This window comes from Cebus imitator, unplaced genomic scaffold, assembly GCF_001604975.1.
Source record: "Cebus imitator isolate Cc_AM_T3 unplaced genomic scaffold, Cebus_imitator-1.0 Scaffold355, whole genome shotgun sequence".
In the NCBI taxonomy this organism is placed as follows: Eukaryota; Metazoa; Chordata; class Mammalia; order Primates; family Cebidae; genus Cebus; species Cebus imitator.
Window position 1 is genome coordinate 286,562 of NW_016107670.1, and position 26,327 is coordinate 312,888.

At 39.7% G+C, this 26,327-nt stretch overlaps 1 protein-coding gene across 2 annotated transcripts in view; it reads right to left on the reverse strand.

The window, feature by feature from the left end:
* Positions 1-4,471: 4,471 nt before the first annotated feature.
* The window catches only part of CEMIP2 (cell migration inducing hyaluronidase 2), an 80,806-nt gene continuing 58,950 nt past the window's right edge, over positions 4,472-26,327 (reverse strand). The window contains exons 18-24 of one of the 2 annotated variants that reach the window (XM_017506377.2): positions 24,668-24,876; positions 21,733-21,915; positions 19,101-19,320; positions 15,224-15,322; positions 11,239-11,393; positions 6,846-6,949; positions 4,472-6,489 (exon numbers count right to left, since the gene is read on the reverse strand). In XM_017506377.2, coding sequence (XP_017361866.1) covers positions 6,293-6,489; positions 6,846-6,949; positions 11,239-11,393; positions 15,224-15,322; positions 19,101-19,320; positions 21,733-21,915; positions 24,668-24,876 — 1,167 coding nt within the window. In that variant the 3' untranslated portion in view covers positions 4,472-6,292. The remainder of the gene's footprint in view (positions 6,490-6,845; positions 6,950-11,238; positions 11,394-15,223; positions 15,323-19,100; positions 19,321-21,732; positions 21,916-24,667; positions 24,877-26,327) is intronic. The other variant, XM_017506378.2, reaches the window with a different exon arrangement.

The following is a 26,327-nucleotide window of genomic DNA, read 5'->3' on the forward strand; positions in this document are numbered from 1 at the left end:
ATTTCACTACATAATAGCATTTTTTCCTACTTGATAGGAAGGAAAAGTGAAATTGTATGTGCTTAAAGAACTAAGAAATAGAAATGAGATGTTTGTAGTCTCTGTTAGTTTATGATACAGAGGGAATAGAATAGACAAATTATTAACTGAACTAAAGTTTCCCCTCACAAGAGCTGAAAACGACACATACTAGCTGCAGAACAACAGGGTGAGGCCAAGTCTTTTCAGAGTTTTTTGGTTTTTTTCTACATTTCATAGCTCCAGTTACCACACAGCTGATTTGTTGAGTTATGGTGCTAGGGCAACTAAGGGCATGAATGCAAACCTTATGATGATGTTCAGACCAACTCGCTGAACAAGGATTGCCTGGCTTCGGGTCCCGTTTTCTAGATACGAGTAACAGCACCAGCGTGTATTGAAACCAGGGCAGGCTTTTGCATCAGATATTCTCAGTGGTTCCCCAAACTGGCATTGTCTGGGAAGTTTGTTTTTTTTTTAAATCCAGATTCCCTAATTCTTAACCCTCAACAAACAGACTACTAAATTAGAATTCACAGTGGTCTGGAAATCTAATTTTTTAGAAAACAAACCATCAGGTGTTTTATGACCAGCCATATTCAGGAGCGAGAGCTGTTCTCATTTAATCCCCTCTGTAATTTCATAAAAGTACAAATAGTTCCATTTTATAGATGAGAAAGCTGAGGCTCAGGAGGAGGAAGCTGCTCCCAGAACCACCACTAAATAGAGAGCCTTAGCAGAATCAAACCTAGATTGGTCACCAAAACATCCACACCTGCAGCAAATAACTAACAGACACTCTACCCTGCTTCCACTCGACTTCCTCTCCCTAAGAACTATTTTCCTTAAAAAAACAACTGACCGCATGCACTATTAAAGGAGGCAGAAGTTTTGTCATCTTTCTCTCCCATCAGAACTCTTGTTCTACCCATCGTGGGGGCTAAGGATGTTTCTTGTCTCCTAAGACTTGCAAATCTTGCATTCTCCCACATCAGAAACCTACCTGACCCAGGCCCTCCTTTCTCAGGAACTGGATGTTGACAATCAATATGGGCTGATGGGAGGTGAACCTCCCATAACCACCCTCTTCCCTGGCAACGGTCAATCTCATTATCCGCCAACTCTACTCAGCCACATCCTGCAACCCTCCGTGAAGTTTATGCATTAAAAGATTTGTGCTTGCAAAGCAAACTGCTTGTATGAAATGATTCATTCTAACTCACAAAAAATACATCTGCAATTACCAATTAGAGCTTCAATAAATGTGAAATAACTAGGGTGGATACAGTTTCATCAAAAAGCAAAGAAGCCTATGTTTTTGTTAGTCTGTGCAGCCTAATTGTGGCCAAATGTACATTTTCCTTTAAGTCTTTAAAATAATAAAAAAACTTGCAGAAAATAAAGAATGGCTGGGATTTCAGAGTAGGAATAACTGTAGCCAAAGGAATCATTCTAGTGGAATTTCAGGCATCATGAGGGGAGGACTCAATCATGGGCTCCAAACGTTTGCCCCAGTAACAGCTACATACTCCGCCCAGCATCAAATGTGCCCTAGTCAGAAGTTCTAGGGAAGACTGTGTAGATAGAATCATTAAGGTTAAAAAAAAGTCAATTTTGTTCAGATGTGTTTTCTATTGAAGGAAAAGAGGGAAAGGAAGAACAGGTTCAATGCATTCTATGAGATGGTCAAACTTTAGTGTTCATGATCATCATCTGGAGCGCTTGTTACGACATCATATTCCCAGCTCCAACTCCTAGAAATGCCAGTTTTCCTGTCTGAGCTGGGGCTTGGGATTCTGCACGTTCTTCAAGCACCTCAGGTGATTCTGATGCAGGTTTTTTCCTTAACTTGCTATTTTAAAAATTCTCACAATGTAGGAAGGTTCCAAGAACCCAAGGACAATGAATGCCGGGCTACACTTCACTGAGATCAAGAGCTGGTAAACTTTTTCAGTAAAGGGCCTAATAGTAAATATTTTCAGACTTACAGTCTCAGTAGCAGCTACTCATCTCTACCCCTGCAGCATAAAATGCCCATAGTTAATACTTATACACAAATGAGCGTGGCTGTGTTCCAATAAGATCTGATTTATGGACACTAAAATTTAAATGTCATAGAATTTTCACCTCATAAAATATTACTCTTCTTTTTCTTCTGTTATATTTAAATACATTAAAACTTCCTAGCTCAGAATTGTAGGCAGAGGTTTGCCAACTTGGATTTCTCAATTGTGGTCACGAAGCCAGCTTTTCTGTGGATGAACTTTAAACTTACCATTTTTCAGATTTAGACTTATTTTGTCTCTCTTAGGAAAATTGCAAAAACACATCTATAATGATGTTTTCTGGTCCACGCTTTGCTGTATTTTCAGATATAACATGTTCACAGCTTGCCATGGCTGATAATTTTGGATGTCCTGTGGGGCACAGTTCCTCATTTAGAAATCACAGTTCAGTCAGTCCTTGTCTAAATTTACCACATTAAAAAAAAACATGTGTGCCCTTATCCACAACACCAGGGCCGATTTAAGCATCCTTTGATTAGCTTCTTTCTCAAATTGAAGATAAATAAGGGGGAAAAAACAACAACTCTTCTCTCCCAAATGACTCAAATGGTCCAGCAAGTCATGATCAGCATTTTGCCATTTGTGAGCAAGGAAGCAGGAATGGAGTTCCCTGATTTTTTTCCCTCCCTGACCTTTTGTTGAAAATTAGCTTCAGCTCAGTGTCTGCTCACATTTCCAGCAGACTGAGTTATAACCAAGTAAGACTAACAGTAATGATACAAATCTACTGCTGTATTAAAGGTCTTTACCTCCAGGGGAATGTATCAGGTTATTAAACATTGTTTAATAAGTATCCAAAAACTAAGGAAAAAAACAAGGAAGCTCCAACTCTGCATGATGAAATTAACAAACATTGTCATCATGGAATCTCTGTATTGTACTTACCTCCTAGGAACAAAGAAAAAAACACTTGAACTAAGTTCATTCCTTCTTACAGAAATGCCTCTCAACAAGACTCCTCCAAACATGACCTCGTCTCTTAAAGAACAAAAACCTACCATAGTTATCTGAAGCACTAAAGCTTCGATCTATCACTTCATTACCCTCCCCTCCTTAAGACAAAGTAACCCGCTTAATGGCATGAGGATGTGCTATCTCTTGATGAAGTTAAGAGAACAGAGGAGTCATAAACCCTCTTTTCCCCTTCCTGAGTCTAAACATTAGCTTAGAGGCTGCTTTGGAGTCATAGTCCATGAGACAGTGTGTCTGCCTTTCATCTTCTTGCCAGCACTCTCTTCCAGCCTCTGAATATATGGCATGCAGACTCAGGTGGAGAGGCAGGAATCACAGCAAAGACTTAAACCCCAGTCTGTGGATACATGAGAGCCTCTGTGTTTCTCATCAGCTGGCTGATTTGTGGACGACCACATTTCTGGAGCTCAACCAACTGCCTCACCTGATGGAAAACGCTTACGAACTTATAAATCACCTTAGAATATATTTTCTTAGTAGAAATAGAACAGACTGCTAGCTCCCAATAGTCTGAAATGTATGTATCAGTGTATAGAACCAATTTAATGACTTGAGAGGATTGAGGACTAAAAACTGTATTAAAAGCTTCTATTAAAAAGAGACAATAGTGAAAAGCTTTGTTTAGGGCTGGTAGTTTTGTGAGTAACATAGGAAATGCAAATAAAAATCATAGATAAATGCAACTTTGTTTTAGTCACAAAAAAATTATAGACTGGAGTTAAACAGTGGGCTTATTATATTAGTGCAGTGGTTCCAAAACCTGGCTGCATATTAGAATCATCCAGGGAGCTTTAAAAAAAAATCCAATGCCCAGGCTGCACCCCACACCAATTAAACCTGAATCTGGGGGGAAGGGAGGGAAGTCCAGGCCTCTATATATTTTTTAAAGCTCCTCAGGTAATTCTAGTGTGCAGCCAAGGTTGAGAACCTCTGTGTTGGAGAATATAGTCCCTGCCCTTCTGAAGCTTATTCTTACAATATCTACTTGGTAGATTCTGTCCACCAAGTGTCTTCCTCACTTCAGTCAGTAACTTCTTTACAACTGGAATCTGAATTTTAAATTTATACATAGAGATATAAATTCACAGACAGGCCAGGCGCTAGTGGCTCACGCCTGTAATCCCAGAACTTTGGGAGGCCAAAGTGGGAGGATCACTTGAGGTCAGGAGTTTCAGACCAGCCTGGCCAACACTGTGAAACCCCGCCTCTACTAAAAATACAAAAATTAGCTGGGTGTGGTGGCAGGTGCCTGCAGTCCGAGCTACTCGAGAGGCTGAGGCAGGAGAATTACTTGAACCTGGGAGGTAGAGGCTGCAGTGAGCTGAGATTGCATCACTACACTCCAGCCTAAAGACAGAGCAAGACTCCATCTCAAAAAAAATAAAATAATAAATAAATAAACATACACACATATATAGAATACATGCACACATATTTTTATTTAACTTAGGCCCTGATTATTAGTATATAAAACAGAAAAACCGAGTGCCTTGGTAATTTACATATCTTCTCCAAATCTTTAAAGAACCAAACTCTAAAAAACACACATAAAGATATTTAAGTCATAAAACTTTACACACGCATGCACACACACACACACACACACACACACGCAAACTTTAGTGAGCTTCAGGAACCATGATCCAATAATAATAAGTAAAATCTCATTTATCAATATACAAAAAAAAACCCCCCACAAAACAAAAAACTAACTTTAAGACATGTGCCCTTAGTAAGAGCACTTACAGTTAGAAAGGTTTATCGGTAGCACTTTGAGGTAGCAAATTTTGTAAAATAACAGAAGTCACAGAGCTGCTCTGCATTTTCTCCTGGATACAAAGGTAGAGGCCATCAGCCTTTGCCCTTGGAAGAGGAAAGTGAAATTATCTACTCATTGCCAGTGTCAGCCGAAACACACTTCCTACCACCTGCCCTCGGCCATCCCTCCTCTACACTTCATGCATAGGGGATTTGGAAGAACATAAAGACATTTTGCTGCTCCTTTCCTCTTGGTATGGCAGCAGACAAATCACTGCCTCTTGCCGTACGTGATTCACCTGCAGGAGACGAATGGACCCCACGGAAAGAGAAGCTGGGCATCACGGCTTTTTAATTGGCTTTAACATTTCATTAAGAGTGACTCATTCCTGTAAGGCTATAAAGAGGTTCATTTCTGAGTAGTCGCTCCATGATTCTGCCCCTAGAAAGCGCTCCTTTTTTTTCTTCCCTGGGTGTAATCATTTTGGGGTATCATTAAGCTTTCTGGGATTTTCCTGGCAGGAGGATGAGCAGAAAAGCTTTTTAAAATCCACACAAACAAGAACAGAAAACCCAAGTGCAAGAGCAACACCAAGAACAGACTTCCTTTGTGCAAGTTAAAACGATACAAGTTTACGGTTCAGGAAAAAAACCTACTTCTTAAAAAAAAAAAAAAAAAAAAAAGGAAATATTCAGTTCAGCTCTGCATTTTAAACACAAATACACAGTCAAAACAAGCTAAGGATTAAAGCTGCAAAAATGGTCCCAACAGCTTCAGACTTTTGCTGCAGGAAAAGTTTTTGCCCAACGGTCACAGATTAAAGGGATTTCTAATCCCTAAGAGCCCTTTTGTCCCAATATACTTCCTGTTTGAAAGTTGAACCCTTACAAGTAATTGATATACAAGTGAATAAAAACAGCACATGTCCAGGCAAAAAAAAACGGCATGAGCTGGGCCTGAGTTGCCGCTTAAAACTCTGTCATTCAATATCATAGAAAATCCTCAAAGGCTGTCCAGAAACAGGGCCCCAGACGCTGCTGAACATGCCAGCCACCAAGTCAACTGCCACCAGACACAACTGAGCATTAGACTTCAAGTATCCAAGATGCTACAATAGCTGGTCCTCTAAAGACCTCAGGCTGACTCTCAGAAGCCCCCACTCCACCCCACCCCATTATACAAAAAGTAAAAACACTGTTCATGATCATTACAAAATACTGGGGTAGAAAGTGAGCAATAAGAGATCTGCTCTCTCAATACACCAGCCTTACAAATACATATGACGTCTTTAACATTTTGTACAACTAGAAGGTGCATGAAGCTGGTATCCAAGCAATGACTTCAAACACTTTTTCTCCCTGTTCTGTATCAAACTGGGAAATGGTTCCGTGGGGTTAACAGTGTCATTTTAAAATGCCATAAATTAAATAAGTTAGTTCACATTTTTTTCCCCCAGCACTTAAGTTACAGTTAGTCTCTAATGTGCTTTTGAAGCTTGCTTTAGCAGTTCCAGGTCTCTTCTGTGGACAGTGGCGGCTCTGGGACAACCATATTCGTCCAGCTGCAAAGGTATGAATTGTTCAAGCACCCCAAGGCCCTGTCCAGCAGGACTGGTAAACAGCTTAGTCCATGATGGTTTAAAGTTTCCACTGAATCCCAAAAATATGGTGCTCCCTAAAAAAAAAAAAAAAGAAAAGAAAAGAAAAGAAAAAAGCTTCAATGTTTGTAGCTATATTCCAGCAAGAGAATGCAGGAGGTGAGTCGGAGGTGAGCAAAACAAAGGCAGCTATTAAAAACTCTACACTTCCTCACATCAGCAAATGAACTTTCACCACCCTCCTCTTGCCCTAGATAACAAACCACATCCCAACACACTTCCTCTCATACTGTTGCCTTATTTAGAAATCATCTTAATGAGACTCACTCCAGCAAAACAAGCTCATGAAAATTGGCTGGTAACTAAATTGCACCATAGAATTGCCTATGTTGCTGGCCCTGTAAGAACTTCATGGAATAATACAGATACAAACCTTGGTCATAAAGATGAGCTGGTTTGGCTAATCCCAGAGGTACTAGTAAGTCTGAAATGTTCAACTGCTTTATTTCTCCTCTTGTGCTCAACAGAACAATTGACCTGTATGTAAAATTTAGAAAGTCAGAACCAGTTTCAATCCTTCAGCATGAGTATCTTTCTACTAAGTAGCTTTCTGAACTGAGTGCTGAATAGAAATATTAGATAAAAGCAGAACTCCTAAAAGGAAAAAAAGCCCAGATGCTTTTTCATCCAATTCCCACTGTCCACCCCCCACCATGGGCTTCACATGTTGCTCTTACAAGGGGTAACACACAGAGTAACCAAATCATTTATGTTAAGTTTACCTAGTGCAGGGGTTCCCAACCCTGGGCCATGGACAGGTACCAGTAGATTAGGAACTGAGTTCCACAGCAAGAGGTGAGCAGACAGGCAAAGCTTCATCTGTATTTATAGCCATTCCCCATCACTTGCATTACAGCCTGACCTCTGCCTCCTATCAGGTCAGCTGTGGCACTCAACTCTCACAGGAGCAGGGACGCTATTGTGAACCGAGCATATGAGAGACCTAGGTTGTGCGCTCCTGAAAATTTAATGCCTGATGATCGGTCACTGTCTCCCATCACCCCTAGATGGACCAGACAGTTGCAGGAAAACAAGCTCAAATCTCCCACTGATTCTACATATGGTGTGTTGCGTAATTATTACATTGTAATATTTCATTATATATAACATAATTACATTGTAATATATCATATATATAATTACATAGTAATATATTATACATTACAATTATATATTATATATAATTACAATACAATTACATAATTGTAATATAATGAAATAATTATTTCACATAATTATTTCATTATATAATGTAATAATAATAGAAATAAAGTGCACAGTAAATGTAATGCACTTGAATCATCCTGAAACCATCCCTCTCCCCCTCCGGTCCATGGAAAAAAAAATCTTCCATGAAACCGGTCTCTGATGTCAAAAAGTTTGGGGACTGCTGACCGAGTAAATGGTCTGGGACACAGCTCTTTTAGGGAATAGTTTATTGTTGCTGTTGTTTATAATTTGTATAAATTTGTAGGGCACAAGTGCAATTTCATTACATTCCTAAGATGCATAGTGGTGAAGTCAGGGCACTTAGGGTATCCATCGCCCAAATAACATACACTGGGCCATTAAGTAATAGCTCATCATCCACCCCTCACCCTTCCTCCTCCACTATCAGGGAATAAGTTTACTGTAACATGGGAGAATGGTTTTGTTTAGTTTCAAATATTCTATTTACATTCTATTATCTATTTACTAAACAAATGGATAACACAATTCTAAAAATAAATAAATAAAATGTGTTTTACACGGTTTGAATTGGAATCTTTGTCACACAGTAAACCAACACACATGCGTGTTTCTATATGTGGATTCTCTGTTCTTCTCCTCTGATCTTGCTCTTCTCTGCCAAAGCTATGCTGGCCTAATTACCACGGCTTCATGGTTTATTTTAATATTTGATAAAACAAGCTCCTTGTATTACTGTAATTTGTTTATATTTTACTACTCTCTCATTTATTCTTCCAGATGAACTAGAGTATCAACTATCAAGTAAGATAGAAAAGTACCTTCTGGGACATTAACGGAAATGTGTCAAATTTGTATTTTAATTAAGGTAAAGTGACATTTTTATTAATTTTTCCATTCAGCAACAAGGAGAGTCTCTCCTTTGATTCAGCTCCTGTTGCATATCCTTTAGCAATGTATTTAATGATGTATTTATTTTCTGTATGTGTGTGTGTGTGTGTGTGTGTGTGTGTACATACAAACTCACTGCTTCAAAAACTTTAATCAGAAATGTTCTTGGCCAGCTGGGTGCAGTGGCTCACACCTTTAATTCCAGCACTTTTTGGGAGGCGGAGATAAGAGGATCACTTGAGCCCAGGAGCTCAAGACTAGCCTGGGAAACAGCAAAACTCCATCTCCACAAACAAATTTTTTTAAAAAATTAAACAAACCAAAAAACCAGTCAGGTGTGGCAGTACACATTTCTAGTCCCAGCTACTTGGAAGTCTGAGGCAGGAAGGTCGCTTGAGCCTGGAAGGTTGAGTCTGCATTGAGCTGTGATCACACCACTGCACTCCAGCCTGGGCAACTGTTTTTTGTTTTGTTTTGCTTTTTCAGACATAGATTCCTTGCTCTGTCACCCAGGCTGAAATGCAGTGATACAATTACAACTTAATGAAGCCTCAAACTCTTGGGCTCAAGGCGTCTTCCTGTGCTAGCCTCCCCAGTAGCTGAGACTACAGATATGTGCCTGTATATCCAGATAATTTTTAAATTTTTTGTAAAGACAAGGTCTCATTACATTGCCCAGACTAGTCTTGAACTCCTGGCCTCAAGCAATCGTCCTGCCACAGCCTCCCAAAGTGCTGGGATTATAGGAATGGGCCACTGTGTCTGACCTCTTGGCCAGTATTACTGAAAAAAAAATTTTTTTTTTCAAGAACAAATCAGTGTTTAGGGGGCTCTGAGTAGCTCTTATTAATTAAAAGGTAACATCAGATTGATTTATTTTCAAAGTCATCAAGGATGTCTACAGGAAGTTGAGATTTACGTAGTATGTCTTAATGTGGGTCTTTATAGTTCTTAAGATGAAGAGCCTTAAGTCTCATGATGGTATGAGTTCTTTACTATAGTCTTTCTTTTCTTTTTTTTTGGAGACAGAGTCTCGCTCTGTTGCCCAGGCTGAAGTGCGGTGGCGTAATCTCAGTTCACTGCAAACTCTGCCTCTTGCGTTCAAGCAATTCCCCTGCCTCAGCCTTCCAAGTAGCCGGGATTACAGGCATCTACCACCATGTAGGGCTAATTTTTTGTATTTTTAGTAGAAACGAGGTTTCACCCTGTTGGCCATGCTGGTCTCAAACCCGTGACCTCAGGTGATCCGCCTGCCTGGGCCTCCCAAAGTGCTGGGATTAAGGTGTGGGCCACCACACCCAGCCTACTGTAGTCTTTCTAAAGCAGTGGTGACACAATCTAGAAACAGTGCAGCAGTCTAAGCACTACCACCCTATTTCTTCGATAAGTTAGAATTACCCACAAGATCATACGGTCACCCCCCAACCCTATACACATAGACATGTGCTCAATCTCCACAGAAGTCACTGCCAGTTGCTCCATACCTTCTTAACACTTTATTAAAATACAACACACACATTGAAGTTTTGCAAACAAAACCTATCTGTATAACCAGAGGGCAGATCAAGAAACAGCATTACCAGTACCTTAAAAGCCTTTCTGTTAATGAGTTGGCTTTACCTCTTAAATCTATGGGGTACCTTGCGATACTGCCATGTTGTCCTAAATATCTGTGGTGAGGTTTAAATCCTAGATTGTTTTAGGGGAAGTGAGTGCATGTGTTTTCAACATTAGGAAAAATCTTTAAATCCTTTAAGAAAATTGAGGCTGTACAAGTGTCTTAAACCAGAAGACAGAACTACATATACACAATTAATGTTATATCCAAATAATCCAGTGACTTCATGGAATTTATTGGGATCTGGTTCTATAAACTAGTCAGAGTGTAAGCAATCAGAAAATGATTCTAAAGCCTGATAGGCCTTTAATTTGGGGGAAGCTTATGTTCCTTCCTTAATGGTTCCACTAAATGAAAGCCTGTGTATGAATCAACATCTGCGGCAAAGGCAGAAAACACCGAGTTCATCTCTGCCTTTAGGTAGGGTCTAACGAACCCAGAAAAGGAAAGGTTTCTCTCCTGTGCAGCTTTCTTCAGACAGCAAAGAAAACTAATCAGACTACTGCACTAAAAGAGCGACTGCACACTCAACCACTTCAAAAATCAATTTACTCTTTTCCAGCCATTTCCAAGTGACCCAGGTGATGACTTCCTGTATTAGTCATAGTGCAGTGCTGTCCAAGAGCATCAGTGGGACAGATGGCTACAAAGGTGAATTGCCTGGAAAATCACTTCAAATAGTAATAAGCCTTCTGTGGGAGACTGGACAAAATACATCAACTTAATGCTAAAAAGTATAATGCTCTGATACTTGTTTTATGAGACTCAAAAAATAATAAAAAATGGGATAGTAATGTTCCAAACAATGAGCTTTTTTCCCTCCTAAGAGCCTTTCCACCATTTGTAAAATCTTGCAACATCCAAGTTCTGCCACTGATAAGCAATGGCTTGTCAGTGATAAGCAGCTTAGATGACGTGAGCATCCATCTGAGGTAGGAGAGGAATGAATACCTTGCACAGAGCCCTGAATGTCCAGAGCGAAAAATCAGAGTTGACCAGCCATTATTGGTCTGGAGCACTTCACATCTTTAAGGTGGCTTTTCCTGGTTACAGCACAAGCTTGACCTACCTTGGAGGGATGCCTGTTTTTAAGTACTCTTCCATGCGACTGACATTAGCAAGAAGAAAATCCTTTCTTTCCGTCAGCTGGAATGGAACACTGCACGCATTCACAACAAGGAGGAGGACGCCTGCATTTTGGAAGGTAAAGCTGGTGCCATTGACCTGAGAACGCAAACACGACTTCTGCTGTCATCATCATTTCGAGAACATCTGCAGGATGACTCATTTTTCCAGCCCTTTCCCTTTGTCTTCTAAACCCATGATTCAAAGCATATTTCCAAGGTTCCAATTGTATGTTTCACTTGGTTTTTACTCACCATCTGAAATTGTGCCTGTGATCCCAGACGCTGCCTATAGATTCTGCCTTGACTGATGTTTGTTTGCTGACTGGAGAAGCTGCTTTGAGCAAGGCATGGTGTCCCCAACTCAGCTAAACTGCGTGACTCATTCTGCAGTGCTCAAGGCCTTCCTTCTTACATATACTCTCTAACTGGGGTCAAAGCTTTGTAAGTCAATGATAGGTGGCTGCCTCTATACTTCAGCTCAGATGGTTCATTTATTGTCATATTGGTTCAGAAATGATACACACACACATAGAAATATATATCATGCCTTGACCCACAGGAATTCCACGTTAGTTTATATTTGTAGTTTGCTATAAATACAGCTCTCCTCTGAGATCAAAATGACAAAGTGGTAATTTTACTCGAATTTAAGCTACAAGGAACTACTACATTTATTTCACAATTATTGTGAGCTAAATTTTCATAGTCATCCTCTTTAAATCAATGGTTTGTGATCTTTTCAAGAAAAAGGACCCCAGACATTTCCAAATATCATTAATTTCTCAGCCAGAAAGGAAGACACAAAACAAAACAACTGACTAAACACTAATTAAACCCAAAGGCACTGTTTCTAAGCTGTAAAATTATAAACTATGTTAAAGGCTAACAAAGGAGAAATGTTCTCACCACTGTACTGTCCATGCTTGGGGAAATTATAATGTTTAAATTTTACTTCTAATCACTTTTGATCTCAGTGATATTCAAAATGGCCCTTTAAGGCCGGGCTCGGTGGCTCATGCCTGTAATCCAATCCCAGCACTTTGGCAGGCCAGGGTGAACGAATCACTTGGGTCAGGAGTTTGAGACCAGCCTGACCAAAATGGTGAAACCCCATCTCTACTAAAAAGACAAAAATTAGCTGGGCGTGGTGGTACATGCATGTGATCCCAGCTACTTGCGAGGCTGCGGTAGGAGAACTGCTTGAACCCAGAAGGTGGAGGCTGCAGTCAGTGGAGATGGTGCCACTGCATTCCAGCCTGGGCAACTGAGTGAGACTCTGTCTCAGAGAAAAAAGAAAAAAAGGTCCTTTAGCTATGTTTAAATTGCACCAATCCAGTGAATAGTTCTGGAAGCATTTGAAGTAAATTTTATATATGGAAAGACTAGACATATTTCCTTATTTTTAAAAATCTCAATACTTAAAATTGAGGTACATTTAAGAAAAATTACATAACAGTCCTCAACGTATTCAAACTACACCCATGAAAAGTATCCCCAAAACCTGTTGCTTAAAAAAAAAAACCACAAAACTTTCCATGAAAACTAAAGCCAAGCAAGGTCCAGTGGCCCATGCCTGTAATCTCAGCTACTCAGGAGGCTGAAGGAGGAGGGTCACCTGAGTCTAGGAGTTCAAGGTCATCCTGGGCAACACAGCAAGACCTTGTCTTAAAAAAAAACAAAACCAGCTGGGTGCAGTGGCTCAGGCCTATAATCCCAACACTCTGGGAGGCTGAGGAGGGTGAATCACCTGAGGTCAGGAGTTCAAGACCAGTCTGGCCAACTTGGTGAAACCCCATCTCTAATAAAAATTTTTAAATTAGCTAGGCGTGGTGGCTGGTGCCTATAATCCCAGCTACTCAGGAGGCTGAGGCAGGAGAATCGCTTGAACCGGGAGGTTGGAGGTTGCAATGAGCCAAGATAGAGCCACTGCACAGCAGCCTGGAAGACAGGGGGAGACTCTGTCTCAAAACAAACAAACAAAAACCCTAATGCAATGCCAGATCGGAGGGAAGAGTTTTCAGATAATGAATGTGACAAGTACTAGAGATAAGCATGATTTTTCTAGAGTCCCAGGCACCCAGTATGTAGCAATGGAGTCCCACAATGTTTTCTCAGGGAGCATATATCTTCTCAATTATCTAGTAAACTACCCAGAGCAGTGAGACTCAGCACCCACCTGCTTTCCCTTATGCAACTCCCACCAGATACCAAGCTAACAGGCTGGGATCAGGTTCCTCATGCAGCTGACTGCAGTCAGATGCTGAGATAGCAAATTTCATGCCAATAAAATTACATCATGAGTATATTACAAAATGCAGAACTGCTAAAGGAGGGGAACAGGTATAAACACAGACTTGAAGAATCTTTAACCTGGTGTGATGGCTCACACCTGTAATCCCAGCACTTTGGGAGACCAAGGTGGAAGGATCACTTGAGCCCAGAAGTTCAAGACTAGCCTGAGCAACACTGTGGGACTCCGTTTCTATAAAAAATGTTTTAAAAATTAACGAAGTGCTGTAGCCTGTGCCTTTAGTCCCAGCTATGTGGGAGGGTCAATTTAGCCTGGGAGGTGGAGGTTGCAGTGAGCCAAGACTGCACCCCTGCACTCCAGCCTGGGTGACGGAGTGAGACCCTGTCTCAAAAACAAACAAACAAACAAAAAAACCCAAGAATCTTTGAGCTACATTTACATAGGGATAGTCTTAATTCAGAGTTGTGAAGTAGAACTTTAGTTCCAGAGCTGGATGGCAGGGATGGCTGCACAACAATCTGAATGGACTTCATATCAATGAACGGCTTGCCCGCTTGAGAATGGTTAAGATGGTAAAGTTTATATGTATTTTACTACAACTAAAAAAATAAAAAATAAAAAAAAAGAGAAACAAACAAAGTAAACTTTAATTCTGTCCACGTATATATGGATTTGTGATTATGTTGCCCACCACTAAAAAAACCAAGCCCCTAAGGAGACCATGTGAGATGGCACAGGTTTTGGCTGAGTCCTGGTTCAAAGGTTGGATACCTGTCACCCAGAGTTCTTTGTATGGTGGCACCCAGGTCAATCAGGCACCCAGGTGGTACCCTGATTTTGGACAGGCCACATGCTGAGACCTGGTTCTCAGTGGCTAACCTGGCTCTATGAGCACATGCTAGTGTTGATACTGAAACTCATGTCTACACTTCCATCAAGTCACTTAGAAAAGACAACTAACACTTTGCATCTTCATTTTCCTCAACTGAAAAAAATACAGAAGAGGCAATCTTAAAAGGCCAAAGAGTTGTTAAAACTTTTATTTCCCATATCTTAAACAACCTTGAAGGTTATTTTATAAAGTCTCCAAGAACAAAGTTAATGAGTAGACACAATCTACTTAGGAAAAAAAACATTTCTTAAATTTATTTAAAAACACAAATGTTTAGGAGGTATTTATACCTCTATTGTATTGCTTGCTACCAATAATAGAAAATGTGATTACAAACCAGTGACTATAGTCAGAGGTAATTCATGTCACCAAGATAGAAGATAAAAGCAAGAAGCTACGCCAGTGTGCACATCTGGTCTGAATGCCTGTGTCCTGCCAAATATTTATCTGTTGAAAATGTCATCTCCAAGGTAACAGTATTAGCAGGTAGAATCTTTGGGAAGTGGTCAGGACATGACAGTGTAACCCTCATGAATGGGATCAGCGCTCTTATAAAAGAAGTCTGAGAGAGATCCCTGGACCTTTCTACCCTGTAAGAATGCAGTGAGAAGGCTCTATCCATGAACCAGGCTCACCAGACACTCAATTTGCTGGCACCTTGCTCTTGGACTTTCCAGCCTCCAGAACTGTGAGAAGTAGATTTCTGTTGTTTATAAGCTCTCTAGTTTATGGCATTTTGTTATACCACCTAGAACAGCCTCAGACAACACCAGATGGTACTTACAGAAATAACAGACGGGTCTCCACGCTGGGTTTCTGCTTTACCAGGTGACTGAAATTGCACCGGGAGGTAACTTTTATGAGGATCACTAGTAAACACCACCTAGGCAGAGAAGATGTTTCATATTTATGGCACATCTTACCTTCCTCCAAAAGGTTCCCTCAATATAAACGTAATTATAATTAAAGCCAGTGGGTGTATTTTATTCTGAACTTTTTGTACATATTTTATGTCCTAGAATTCCATCTTGATATTCTTAACACAGCAAGTATATATTTGCTCCTCATTTTCTGGAGCAATTCCAGTTTCAAATAAATTTTATTCTTGTTGTTCACTTCAGTTCCATACGTGATTAAATAAATATGCTTTATATTTATATGTAAATATTTATAAACATTTTATGGATAAACAGGCACAAATATTTTTTAAGGTGTTTTTCAAACCTCTAGTCCCAAATTGGGACTCAGTCACTCTAGGACCAAGGAAAGAAGTGTAGATAACAAGGACTACCCGGTTTAGAAACTTTTAGAATAATTTTGTACACGCCCAGGTCTCAACTCCCCTTTGTGATCTGCAAAGCATTCCATAAAAAGAGTTGTGCCTTATGGACAAGACCCTATTTCCTTCTGTGCTGTCACACTCACACAGGGCCTCACTTTCCCACAAGCACTCCACCTTCTTTCTTGCCACTCTGCCTTTGCGATGTTGTTCCTCCTTCCCAAGAATGCTTTTCCCCTTTCCCTGGGCTCCCCCAAATTACTCCCAGTCTCCAAAGCCTACCTCCTCCCTAAAGCCTCTCTTCTCATTCAAAAACACTTAATTCTCACACAATTTAACACTTAGAAGTAAACTGTCCATATAAACCAATGTTAACAATTTCACTGCGAGAATAAACAATCAGCTGGGCACAGAGGCTTACGCCTGTAATCCCAGCACTTTGGGGGGCCCAAGGTGGGTGGATCACCTGAGGTCAGGAGTTCAAGACCAGCTCGGTCAACCTGGCGAAATCCTATCTCTACTAAAAATACAAAAATCAGCCAGGCATGGTGGCACCCATCTGTAGACCCAACTACTTGGGAGGCTGAGGCAGAAGAATCACTTGAGCCTGGGAGGTGAAGGTTGCAGCAAGCTGAGATTGCAACAATGCATTCAAGCCTAGGCAACAGAGTGAGACTCCATCTCAAAAAAAAAAAAAAAAAAAAAAATTAACAATCTAAATGATCCTAAGCAGCATTCAGAAGCTGGATAGTTGTTTGAAGTCTCCAAGTTTGGAATCAAAAATTCCTGTGAAATTTCCTATTTACTCCTAATATACACGTGTTTGGTTTTGATATTCAGAACAAAAATTAGGCTGGGCGTGGTGGCTCACACCTGTAATCCCAACAATTTGGGAGGCCAAAGTGGGAGGATCATGTGAGCCCATGACTTCGAGACCAGCCTAGGCAACATAGTAAGACCCTTGCCTCTATATTTAAAAAAAAAAAAAAAAAAAGCTATTCACAAATTTTCAAATAAAAGTAATGTTCCCAGATACTTCAACTATTTTGCAACTGCACAAAGTCAGTAATCAATACATTTTAAAAAAATGAATTCTGATCATTGCTTCATGCACAAGATAGAGAATGCTAAGTATTACTGCATGCAATTGTTTAGTAAGATAGGCCTAGAATATTTCCAATGATAATTATAATTAAATTATTTTTATAAGTTATAATGTTTATTATAAATTAGGTAAAGTATCTTCAATATAGAAAGGTCTTAACAAATCCAGCTTGTGAATTAGGCTGGAAATTTTACTTCCCCACAAAGATTATCTCAAAATGTCACTTTAACAGTCAGATTATTATATGGGTCTGGCAAGGAATCATATAACCTTCATATGCAGGGTTGTTTTGTGTTTTGGTTTTTTTTTTTTTTTTTTTTTTTTTTGTGGGTGTTTTTTTTTTTTTTTTTTTTTTTTTTTTTTTTTTTTTGGCTGGTTGGTTTATTTTTGGTTTTACTTGCATGAGAGAATAGAGGTGGCTCAGAAATATGAGAGACTAAGATTGTGATAGTAGAGTTGCCATTAAAAAAAAAAAACTTGGTCAGGCATGGGTCACACCTATAATCCCAGCACTTGGGAAGCCAAGGCAGACAGATCACTTGAGGTCAGGAGTTCGAGACCAGCCTGGGCAACATGGCAAAACTCCATCTCTAGTAAAAATACAAAAATTAGCCAGGTGTGGTCGCACGCGCCTGTAGTCCTAGCTACTCAGGAGGCCAAGGCAGGAGAATCGCTTGAACCCAGGAGGCAAAGATGCAATGAGTGGAGATCATGCCACAGCACTCCAGCCTGGGCAACAGAGAGAGACTGCATCACAACGGCAACAACAAACAAAAACAAAACAACTTATACATCCTAGTGTCCTAGTGGGAAACATAAATCCACCTCTTTCTTCCTGCTTTTACTGCCACTAATGGATATAAACAATGGAAAAAAATGAGAGAAATATGGAACTTATTAGTGAAAGTAATTTTTTCTTTCTTTTTTTTTTTTTGAGATGGAGTCTCGTCTCGCTCTGTCGTTAGGTTGGAGGGTAGTGGTGCAATCTCGGCTGACTGTAACCTCTACCTCCCAGGTTCAAGTAATTCTTCTGCATCAGCCTCCTGAGTAGCTGGGACTACAGGCACGAGCCACCACACCCAGAAACTTTTGTATTTTTAGTAAAGACAGGATTTCACCATGTTGGCCAGGACGGTCTCAATCTCTTGTCCTCAAGCCCGCCTCGGCTTCCCAAAGTGTTGGGATTACAGGCATGAGCCCCCTCGCCCAGCCAATTTTGTTAACACTTAGGATAGTAAGAAATGAAAAGATTTAGTTTTCTCCATATTAACAGACTATGCATATCTGTGATAATTATTGCTTTTAAAAAAAAAATTCTCAGTGGAACTCAAATGTGAACATGTATCAGAATCAGCTACAGGGCTGGTTAAAACGGATTGCTGGGTCCCATCCCCAGAGTTGCTGATTCACTAGGATGTGGGTGGGGCCCAAGAATTCCCATTTTCTACAAGTTCCCAGGGGATACTGATGCTGCTGGTCTGGGGGCCACACTTTGAGAACCACTTCCCTTAGTCTATATTTGTTAGTGTAAAGATGAAATATAAATCAGGGCAGCTCCATCCTTTGTTTTTTTCACTTGGAACTGATCTGATTTCCTTTGGAACCCCTTCTGTAGGCCTAATTTTAACTTCTATTGTGGGTTCACTTTCATTGCAGTGTTTTCTTGAGATCCAGTAGGAGGCCATCTAATCAAGAATGTTAGAAGAAGCATTTTCATTTCTAAACTAAGTCAGTCTGTACTTTTTTTTTTTAACAGAAATGATAGAGTGATGTGGTAGTCTGTACTTTTAATTACGGATATATATGTAGTGGCATATGTTTCAAAAATAGAGTGAATTTCCACCTTATAAAAAGGAAACCATTTTCATATTAGCCGTATTTTTAGAAAAGTGTGCCAATAAAACACTGTGCCAATAAAACAAAGTATCTTTTTTTCATCACTGGCACTAAATCCAACCGTAATATTGCAAAAGTATCAAATATCTGAGAAAGAAAAAAAAAATGAGGACCAACATAGCAACCTTTAATTTCAAACTATGGAAAATCTGCAGTTGTCCACGGTGAACTCACATATCATAGGGGGACGTATCTCTGTTATAAATTTGGACTAGTTTGCTTCTTATCCACATCATATTTTAGCATGGGCCAAAATTCAGGATATACCATGCAGTGTCCATAAACGGGCAACAGAGATGTTTCAAAGAAAAGTATTCCTATTGCAAAGAAACCCTCTGACTTTTTCTCCCTGGCCACAGACCACTTTTCATCCTTGTTTACCTGCCGAGTGCCGCAGTCTTGACAGAGTCCAGTGAGCATGGATGGGATCCGCTTGACCGCTGATGGCTTTCTGTAGTACTGTGGGTATGCTTTGGCCATGCAGTTACTGATGTCCTTTGAGTCTGTGGCTGCCTGGATCTTGACTCTTTCACATCCCTGAGATGAACAGTAACTGTGGCCATCCCTGTGGCTTTTGGCTTTGAGATACAAAAACAGTAACCTGCACATACACACAAAGAACAATCATTGTAGTTAGACTTACTCTTGAAAACTCACAAAATTCCTCAAATCAAACTCATGGACAAAAGAGATATTCCTCCACTAGAGTAACTTTTCCTTAAAAAAAATATATATATATAAAATGAATAAAGTTGTTTCTGTTTTCTTTCAATCCTTCAAGGGTCCTAAGTCAAATGCAGCAAAACTTTAGAAAATATTTTCATGCCATGCTTCCATTGTTCTAGAACATATCAAAGCTGATTTCTGCTTTGAATTAGCTCCATAGGTAATTTAGGAGGATGAAATTCGGTTTGGCTCAAAAATTCCTTGGAAAACTTTATACATCATGTGTTGAGTTGAGGATTTGGTAAATTAGTGTGGTCACTCTTTTTGCTGTTCTTGTTCATAAATCATTTTGGTTAAGGCACAAAACTGAAATAATAAAAACAGGAACTGTGACTTGTTTGGCTAAGGCCAAGATAAAGTCTCAAATCATTTCCTGTAATATTTACAAAGAGCAGACAGACCTGGGTTCCTTCTGTCTATATCAGGGCCAAAATCAGGCAAAATGAACAGTCCATCCCACCCATTCTGAATTATCTTCCTACTACCAAGGTGAATTTAAAAATCTAACTTCCAGGTGGCAGATCAACCTCTGTCAGCAAACCCAGTCCTTCCAAACCAAAGGAAGTCAAGACTCTGAAAAACTTGATCAAATGTGACTGATTACTAGAGATGAAGAATTCACATTTTAATATGAGGTCAATGAACAGTACAAAGTTGAGATTATGAGGTACAAATCGGCCCAAAAGGCCCATTAAATATCTCTAGAACTGAGAGCATTAAAAAAAAAAAAAAATGACAAAAACCACAATTACTTTTGCACCAACCAAATAGAATTAGGACTTCACAATTCTTGAAATACCTAGATCAGAAAGTATTTCCCATCTTTTTACACTTTTAATCATTAAGTTGTCACCAGACTATTCTTACAAATTTGGATATTCGTTTTATTCTTGTGGAAAATCAACTGGGAATCTGGAAGTTCTATCATCTACAGAATGAAAGTCTAAGTAGTTGTTTAGTTCTAATCAAAAACTGAAAATCAATGCTGGGTGTGGTGGCCGCAACTACTTGGGAGGCTGAGGTGGGAGGATCACTTGAGCCCAGAAGATTACGGCTGTATTGTGCCATGACTGTGCCTGTGAACTGCACTCCAGCCAGGGCAACAGTGATACCCCGTCTCTTAAAAAAAGAAAAACAAAAGAAAAAAAAATAAAAATTGGAGACAATTGTGATAATAAAACTTTTAAGCTGATAACACTGTTGCTGGGGGACTTAGGGCAAATGAGTTGCATCTTATTTAAAGGCTAACCAGGCACTTAACAACTGAGCCCCAACTTCATTCTCCAAATCAATCTCCCACCCTTCTCCCCACTCTGAACTTCTTGCCTTTCCCCAAACATGCAATGCCACGTTCTGCCATGCCTCCATGCATTCGTGCACACAGTCTCTTCTGTGTAAGACATCTCACCCATCTCTTTTTCCATCTCCTAAGTGTTTCTCAAGAATTAGCTCCAGGATCATCCTCTCAGGATGTCACTGGTACTCTAGGCTGAACTTCTGAGGCAGCCCAAAAGGCACAGTGAATTATCTTTAGGGCTAAGAGCATTCAACTTTTCCTTTTCTAATGACTTGCTTTACGTGCCCGCATTCCTCAATGGACCGTGAGTTTGCAAAAGAAATGCGTCTTCTTTCCATTGGTATCTTTACAGTGCATAGACAATGGCTTATAGGAGGAATGTCTGCATGAGGAGAGAGGCTGAAGGAACATGCTACCTTCTGGAAGGGTACAGGAGATGGAGCCTACCATAGCCCACAGGTTGAGACTGTAACTGGGTAAAAGCAGTCAAAACCAACAGGACCCCAGGAGAAGAGGATTGGAATTAAAAAGTGGAAAGATGCAACCTAGAGAAAGTTGAAAGCACATATTCCACAGTTACACAGTGATTTTTAAAAACTCAAGGTCAACTTGAAAGATAACCTTAAGTCAGGAAGAGAAAAATGAGCTTTCACTGAAATATGAACTGTATCACATGTAAATAATCATATGAAGAATTATTATGAGAAAAAATTACTTTAATTTCCAACTGGGTCTACTGGTTCTTCATTGACAAGGGATAATCTCTCTCTCTCAATTGCCTTAATAGGTATACAGCAAACATCTTCACTCGATCCCTACTGCCAACTATAATTACAAGTCCTTCTAGTTCCCCTCTAAACCTCTAAGAGAGCTGTGCAGAAATTACTCACATCAGCTGCTTTACTAAACAGCCGTGATGCTGAAGAACTAGCAATTTTACCATTACAGAAAAATAGCAATAATTCTCATTCCCTGGTTTCACTGAATTACCCCGTGCTGGAGTCAAAATAGAATTTCCTCTCAGATTGCTTTCTCTGCAGTTCTTCCAGTGAATGCACAGGCTCATATTCTTCGATTTTGGACAATAAGCCATTCTGCCGCTGCAAATAGCCAAAGGTAACTTGAAAACTTGTGTTTGATGGATAGCAAAGGCCAACTCGAATCCAGTCATTCCTTTAAAGGAGAAACACAAAAAAGTTAATTTACACTTGAGCCATTATCTTTTAAGTACTAGAGTATATGCAAATACCTGTCCTTCATTCCCCCACTTCTTCCACTTCGTGCCCCTAACCATGGTTTTCTCCTTAAATTTCTTCTGTGTGCTGGGTCACTGATGGTAATTACTTGAGTGCATGGATTTGAGACCAGCCTGGGCAATGTGGCTAAACCTTGTCTGTACAAAAAATACAAAAATTAGCTGGGTGTGGTGGCATATGCCTGTAGTCCCAGCTACTCGGGAGGCTTAGGTAGGAGGATCAATTTAACCCAGGAGGAAGAGGATGCAGTGAGCTAAGATTGCACTACCACACTCCAGCCTGGGAAACAGAGCAAGACATTGTCTCCAAAAAAAAAAAAAAAAAAAAAAAAAAAAAAAAAAAAAAAAAAAAAAAAAAAAACCTAGATTTTAAAGTGAAAAAAATACTCCCACTAAAGATTAGAAAATGCAGAAAAAATACATGAGATGTTATATGGATTATTGTCTATCATAGCAAAATGGGGGGTGCAGGACAAATGACCTAAATGTTCATGGAAAAAGGGGGTAGTTAAAAAAAAATTATGGCACATCCCTATGCACAAAGCAACTGAGTTTAGAAAGAGGGGAGTAAACTATATATGTTTACAAAGCCTCACTTTGGTTAGGAGGACTAGAGATTATTTCCATTTTCTTTATGTTTTTCTATATTTTCCTCATTTTATTTAATGAATAAGCACTGCTTTCATAACTTTTAAAGTGTTATTTTCAGAAGCGGCCATTATGACAAAATCTATGACTCCTCTATAATTATCTTAAATTGAGGGGAAAAAATTGTCCATCTCTTCCTTTTGCCTCTGACCATGATGTAATTTTTATAAACTTTTAGCTGACTGAAGAAGTATGGCTGAATGTCATGCCCATGTGGATTTCTGAAACTTCTAGGCTCAGCTTTTTTTTTTTACTTTAAAATATTTTTAGTTGCTGAGTATTTGATGGAAAGGTATGCAAAGTGCTTTACAGAACACTGCATATCATTTTCTTGTCATCCCTCACCTGCAATTCGTAATTCTGCCCAATATAACTTAGAGAGCACTGTTAACCCTTTGACATCTCTCCATCCTCTCTGACAATCATTTGTTTCTTTCATTGGCTTCTCACTGAAAGAAGAAGTGCAACTCACTGATGATATCAGATTGGGCTTTCAGAAATCTCACTCTGGGCCACAATGTGGACTAAGGATTGGAGGTGGGGAGACCGAGGTGGGGGTTGCTGCATGGAGCTAGGCAAGAGATGATGAGGGCTTGACTCAGCCACTAACACTGAGGGTAGAAAGGAGTGGACAGGTTTAGAAGACTTTAAGAGCTAGAACCAACAAAGTGTAGTTACTGACAAGATGGAGTGATGAGGGAGAAGGAAGAGATAGGAATAAGTACTGGCCTTTTGGCTTGGTTACTGTGTAGGTAGGGCACAGGGCACAGCAGCAACAATTAGAGGAAAACAGTAACAGTAACGGTAATGGTTCAGCTCAGAGCACATGCTAGAGGCCCAGCAATTTCAGAACAAGGGCATCTGCCACGATGTTCATTATCCTTGGAAGTGAGCTGCTTACAGCTAAAATCCTATATCCTCTAGTCCTTCTCTGTTCATTTCAACTGGATGTTTTAAGAGTATTCTGACAAGTCAGGGCTTGCTGATGAGTCAGGTGAACAAGCCATTTCAATTTTTCAGGTACATATCTCAGCAGTTTCATAGAGTTGCACAGGTTAATAGCCACATGTATTTAGATTAATAAGATACATGCGGTTTACCCCTCCCTTTCTAAATAGTCCCATCCCACCTTCCTAGTTTCACATTCTGTCACTTCCCCTGATACATCCTATGTCCCCATCACACTGAATCCATCATTTCCCCCAGGAGAACTGGCTCTTTCCCAACACCATGCTTTTATTAATATAACAAGACTGATTGCTTCATCAGAATCATTCTTCACTGCAGCCTGGCTCAACTCCCTTAGGCAGAATTATTTAATAGTTGCTCTATCATTTGTCCACTAAAACACAGCTTTGGTTTATCTGTTTACCTGAGTTTTTTCTACCTTTCTACTGTGAACTCCTAGAAGGCAAGCACTTCTCTCATTCATCTTTATGTCAGCTGACACACACTAAACACTTGAATAAATTAATTGTCAAAATTGCACCTAGGATTGCATGTGATATTAGAATAGACAACTGAGAAATCAGGAAGGGATAAAATAGTGCTTTCCAGCAGGACTAGTAAACACCTGGCCTTCATGTCCCAACTCTTTCACTTCTTGCCCCAGCAGGTATTACTAACCCATCCCACCACTTTCTTCTGCCAAGGCTAAACTCAGCCTCAAAAATCTTTGTAATTTTTCAGGTAAGAATCTGCTGGAACACCATATAAAACTACTTCCCATCCCAGCTATAGGGAATTAAAGCACTCAGCAGACTGTATTAAAACCTATCGTTGAATGGCTTTATATGCATAATAACTTGACCACAGAGAAAAAGAAATGTTTTTGAAATGACAGGATTCCATTTGCATAATCTCTTAATTCCATCCACACAAAATATATAGCCTCCCCACAAGAGAAGCAAAGTACATAAAATTGGCTGTCTTTGCTTGCTGCAAAGGAGATATGAGTTATTCTTTTTCTCTGCTAAATTACTACTCACTCGACTATTTGAAATAACAGCATTAGAAACATACTTGTTGAAGTTGACGAGGTATAGAAATGTAGTCCGTGGTGCTGGCCCATTCCAGTGGATGGTATATCCCTTCTCCAGCATGATGACAGGCTGGTACTGTGGAAAGGCAGCCTTCTGATTAATACCTCGGAGCACCATAGGGTGGGACGGATACTCATCTCGTGCAATGGTCATAGAAAGATTCTGAGTGCTCCATGTCTGTACATAGACCTTAAAAAAAATAAGAAGTAAAGGGAAGAGAATGAAAATGTAAACAGCTAGACAGACATTTCCAGCACAAAGTCAAGTGTCTCGACTTTGAAAAGATTCTGTGATCTGTGCCAGACGAAGTGAGCAGCAGCCAACCACATCCTAAGCCACTTACAGTGCAGCTGACTTAAACTAGAAATGGTAAAAACAGGCCATGTGCTCTGCTAGCCAAGATCTTCATCATTGCTTCCACCACTACAGGCCAGCTTATTCATCAGAATATGAAACTTCTGCGGCTTACACAGCTTGTCAAAGAAATCTCTCAGTCTGAAGAACACATATACAGAAAAATTAGTAAACTCATGTGAAAACTGATATGCTCTAGTCAAATCTAAGACACTTTCTACTAAACCAAGAGATGAAAAATTTATATATCTTAGAGCTTTGGCTTTCAATTTTCCATGGCCTACATCAGCCCACAAAGCCATTTTTCAGCCATCAAAAAAAAAAAAAAAAAGTTATAAAGTACTGTGCAACAACTGAAAAAGCATATTAAACTGAGACAAATGTGAAAGTCCTGAATTTATTCCAGTGGCATTTGAGCTACTTGCTATGCCAAAATAAAAACCATCCCCAAATGTATCCTACAAAGGAAAATTCTTAGAACAGCTCTCCTAAAACAAATCAATATCCGTAACCAAATTCTCCAGAATATTAAAGCAGCTGCAGAATACTGACATTTAATCTATAATACTTCTGTATTTTCCCTTTCATTTCTATGATCTTATCCATATTGACTCCTCAATTTTATGTCCTTTTAAACTACTTCAATTATTTAATACTCTACTGACACCACTTAAAGATTTAAAATAGAAAACATATTTTTAAGACTATTGATTGTCATCATTTAAATATATATTCAATGTTGTATTAACTTAAACATATTTATGTTTAACATGTTTAATTATACATATATATATTTAAATGTACATTTATACATTTTTATATGTGTGTGTATATATATGAGGATATACATACACCACATATCTGCCCCTTGCCTTAGTAACCTTAATTCTCCCTATATCACCATCTTTCTTTCTGAGCACCTTTATCCCTCAGGTCATTAAAAAGCATATATTTGGCTGGGGGCAGTGGCTCACACCTGTAATCTCAGCACTTTGGGAGGCCGAGGATGGCGGATCATGAGGTCAGTGGATCATGAGGTCAGGAGTTCAGGACCAGCCTGGCCAACATGGTGAAACCCCATCTCTACTAAAAATACAAAAATTAGCTGGGCATGGTGGCACACTCCTGTAACACCAGCTACTTGGGAGGCTGAGGCAGAAGAATCGCCTGAACCTGGGAGGCAGAGGTTGCAATGAGCCAAGATCACACCATTGCACTCCAGCCTGGCTGACAAAAGCAAAACTCCATCTCAAAAAAAAAGGAAAAAAAAAGAGAAAAGGGAAAAA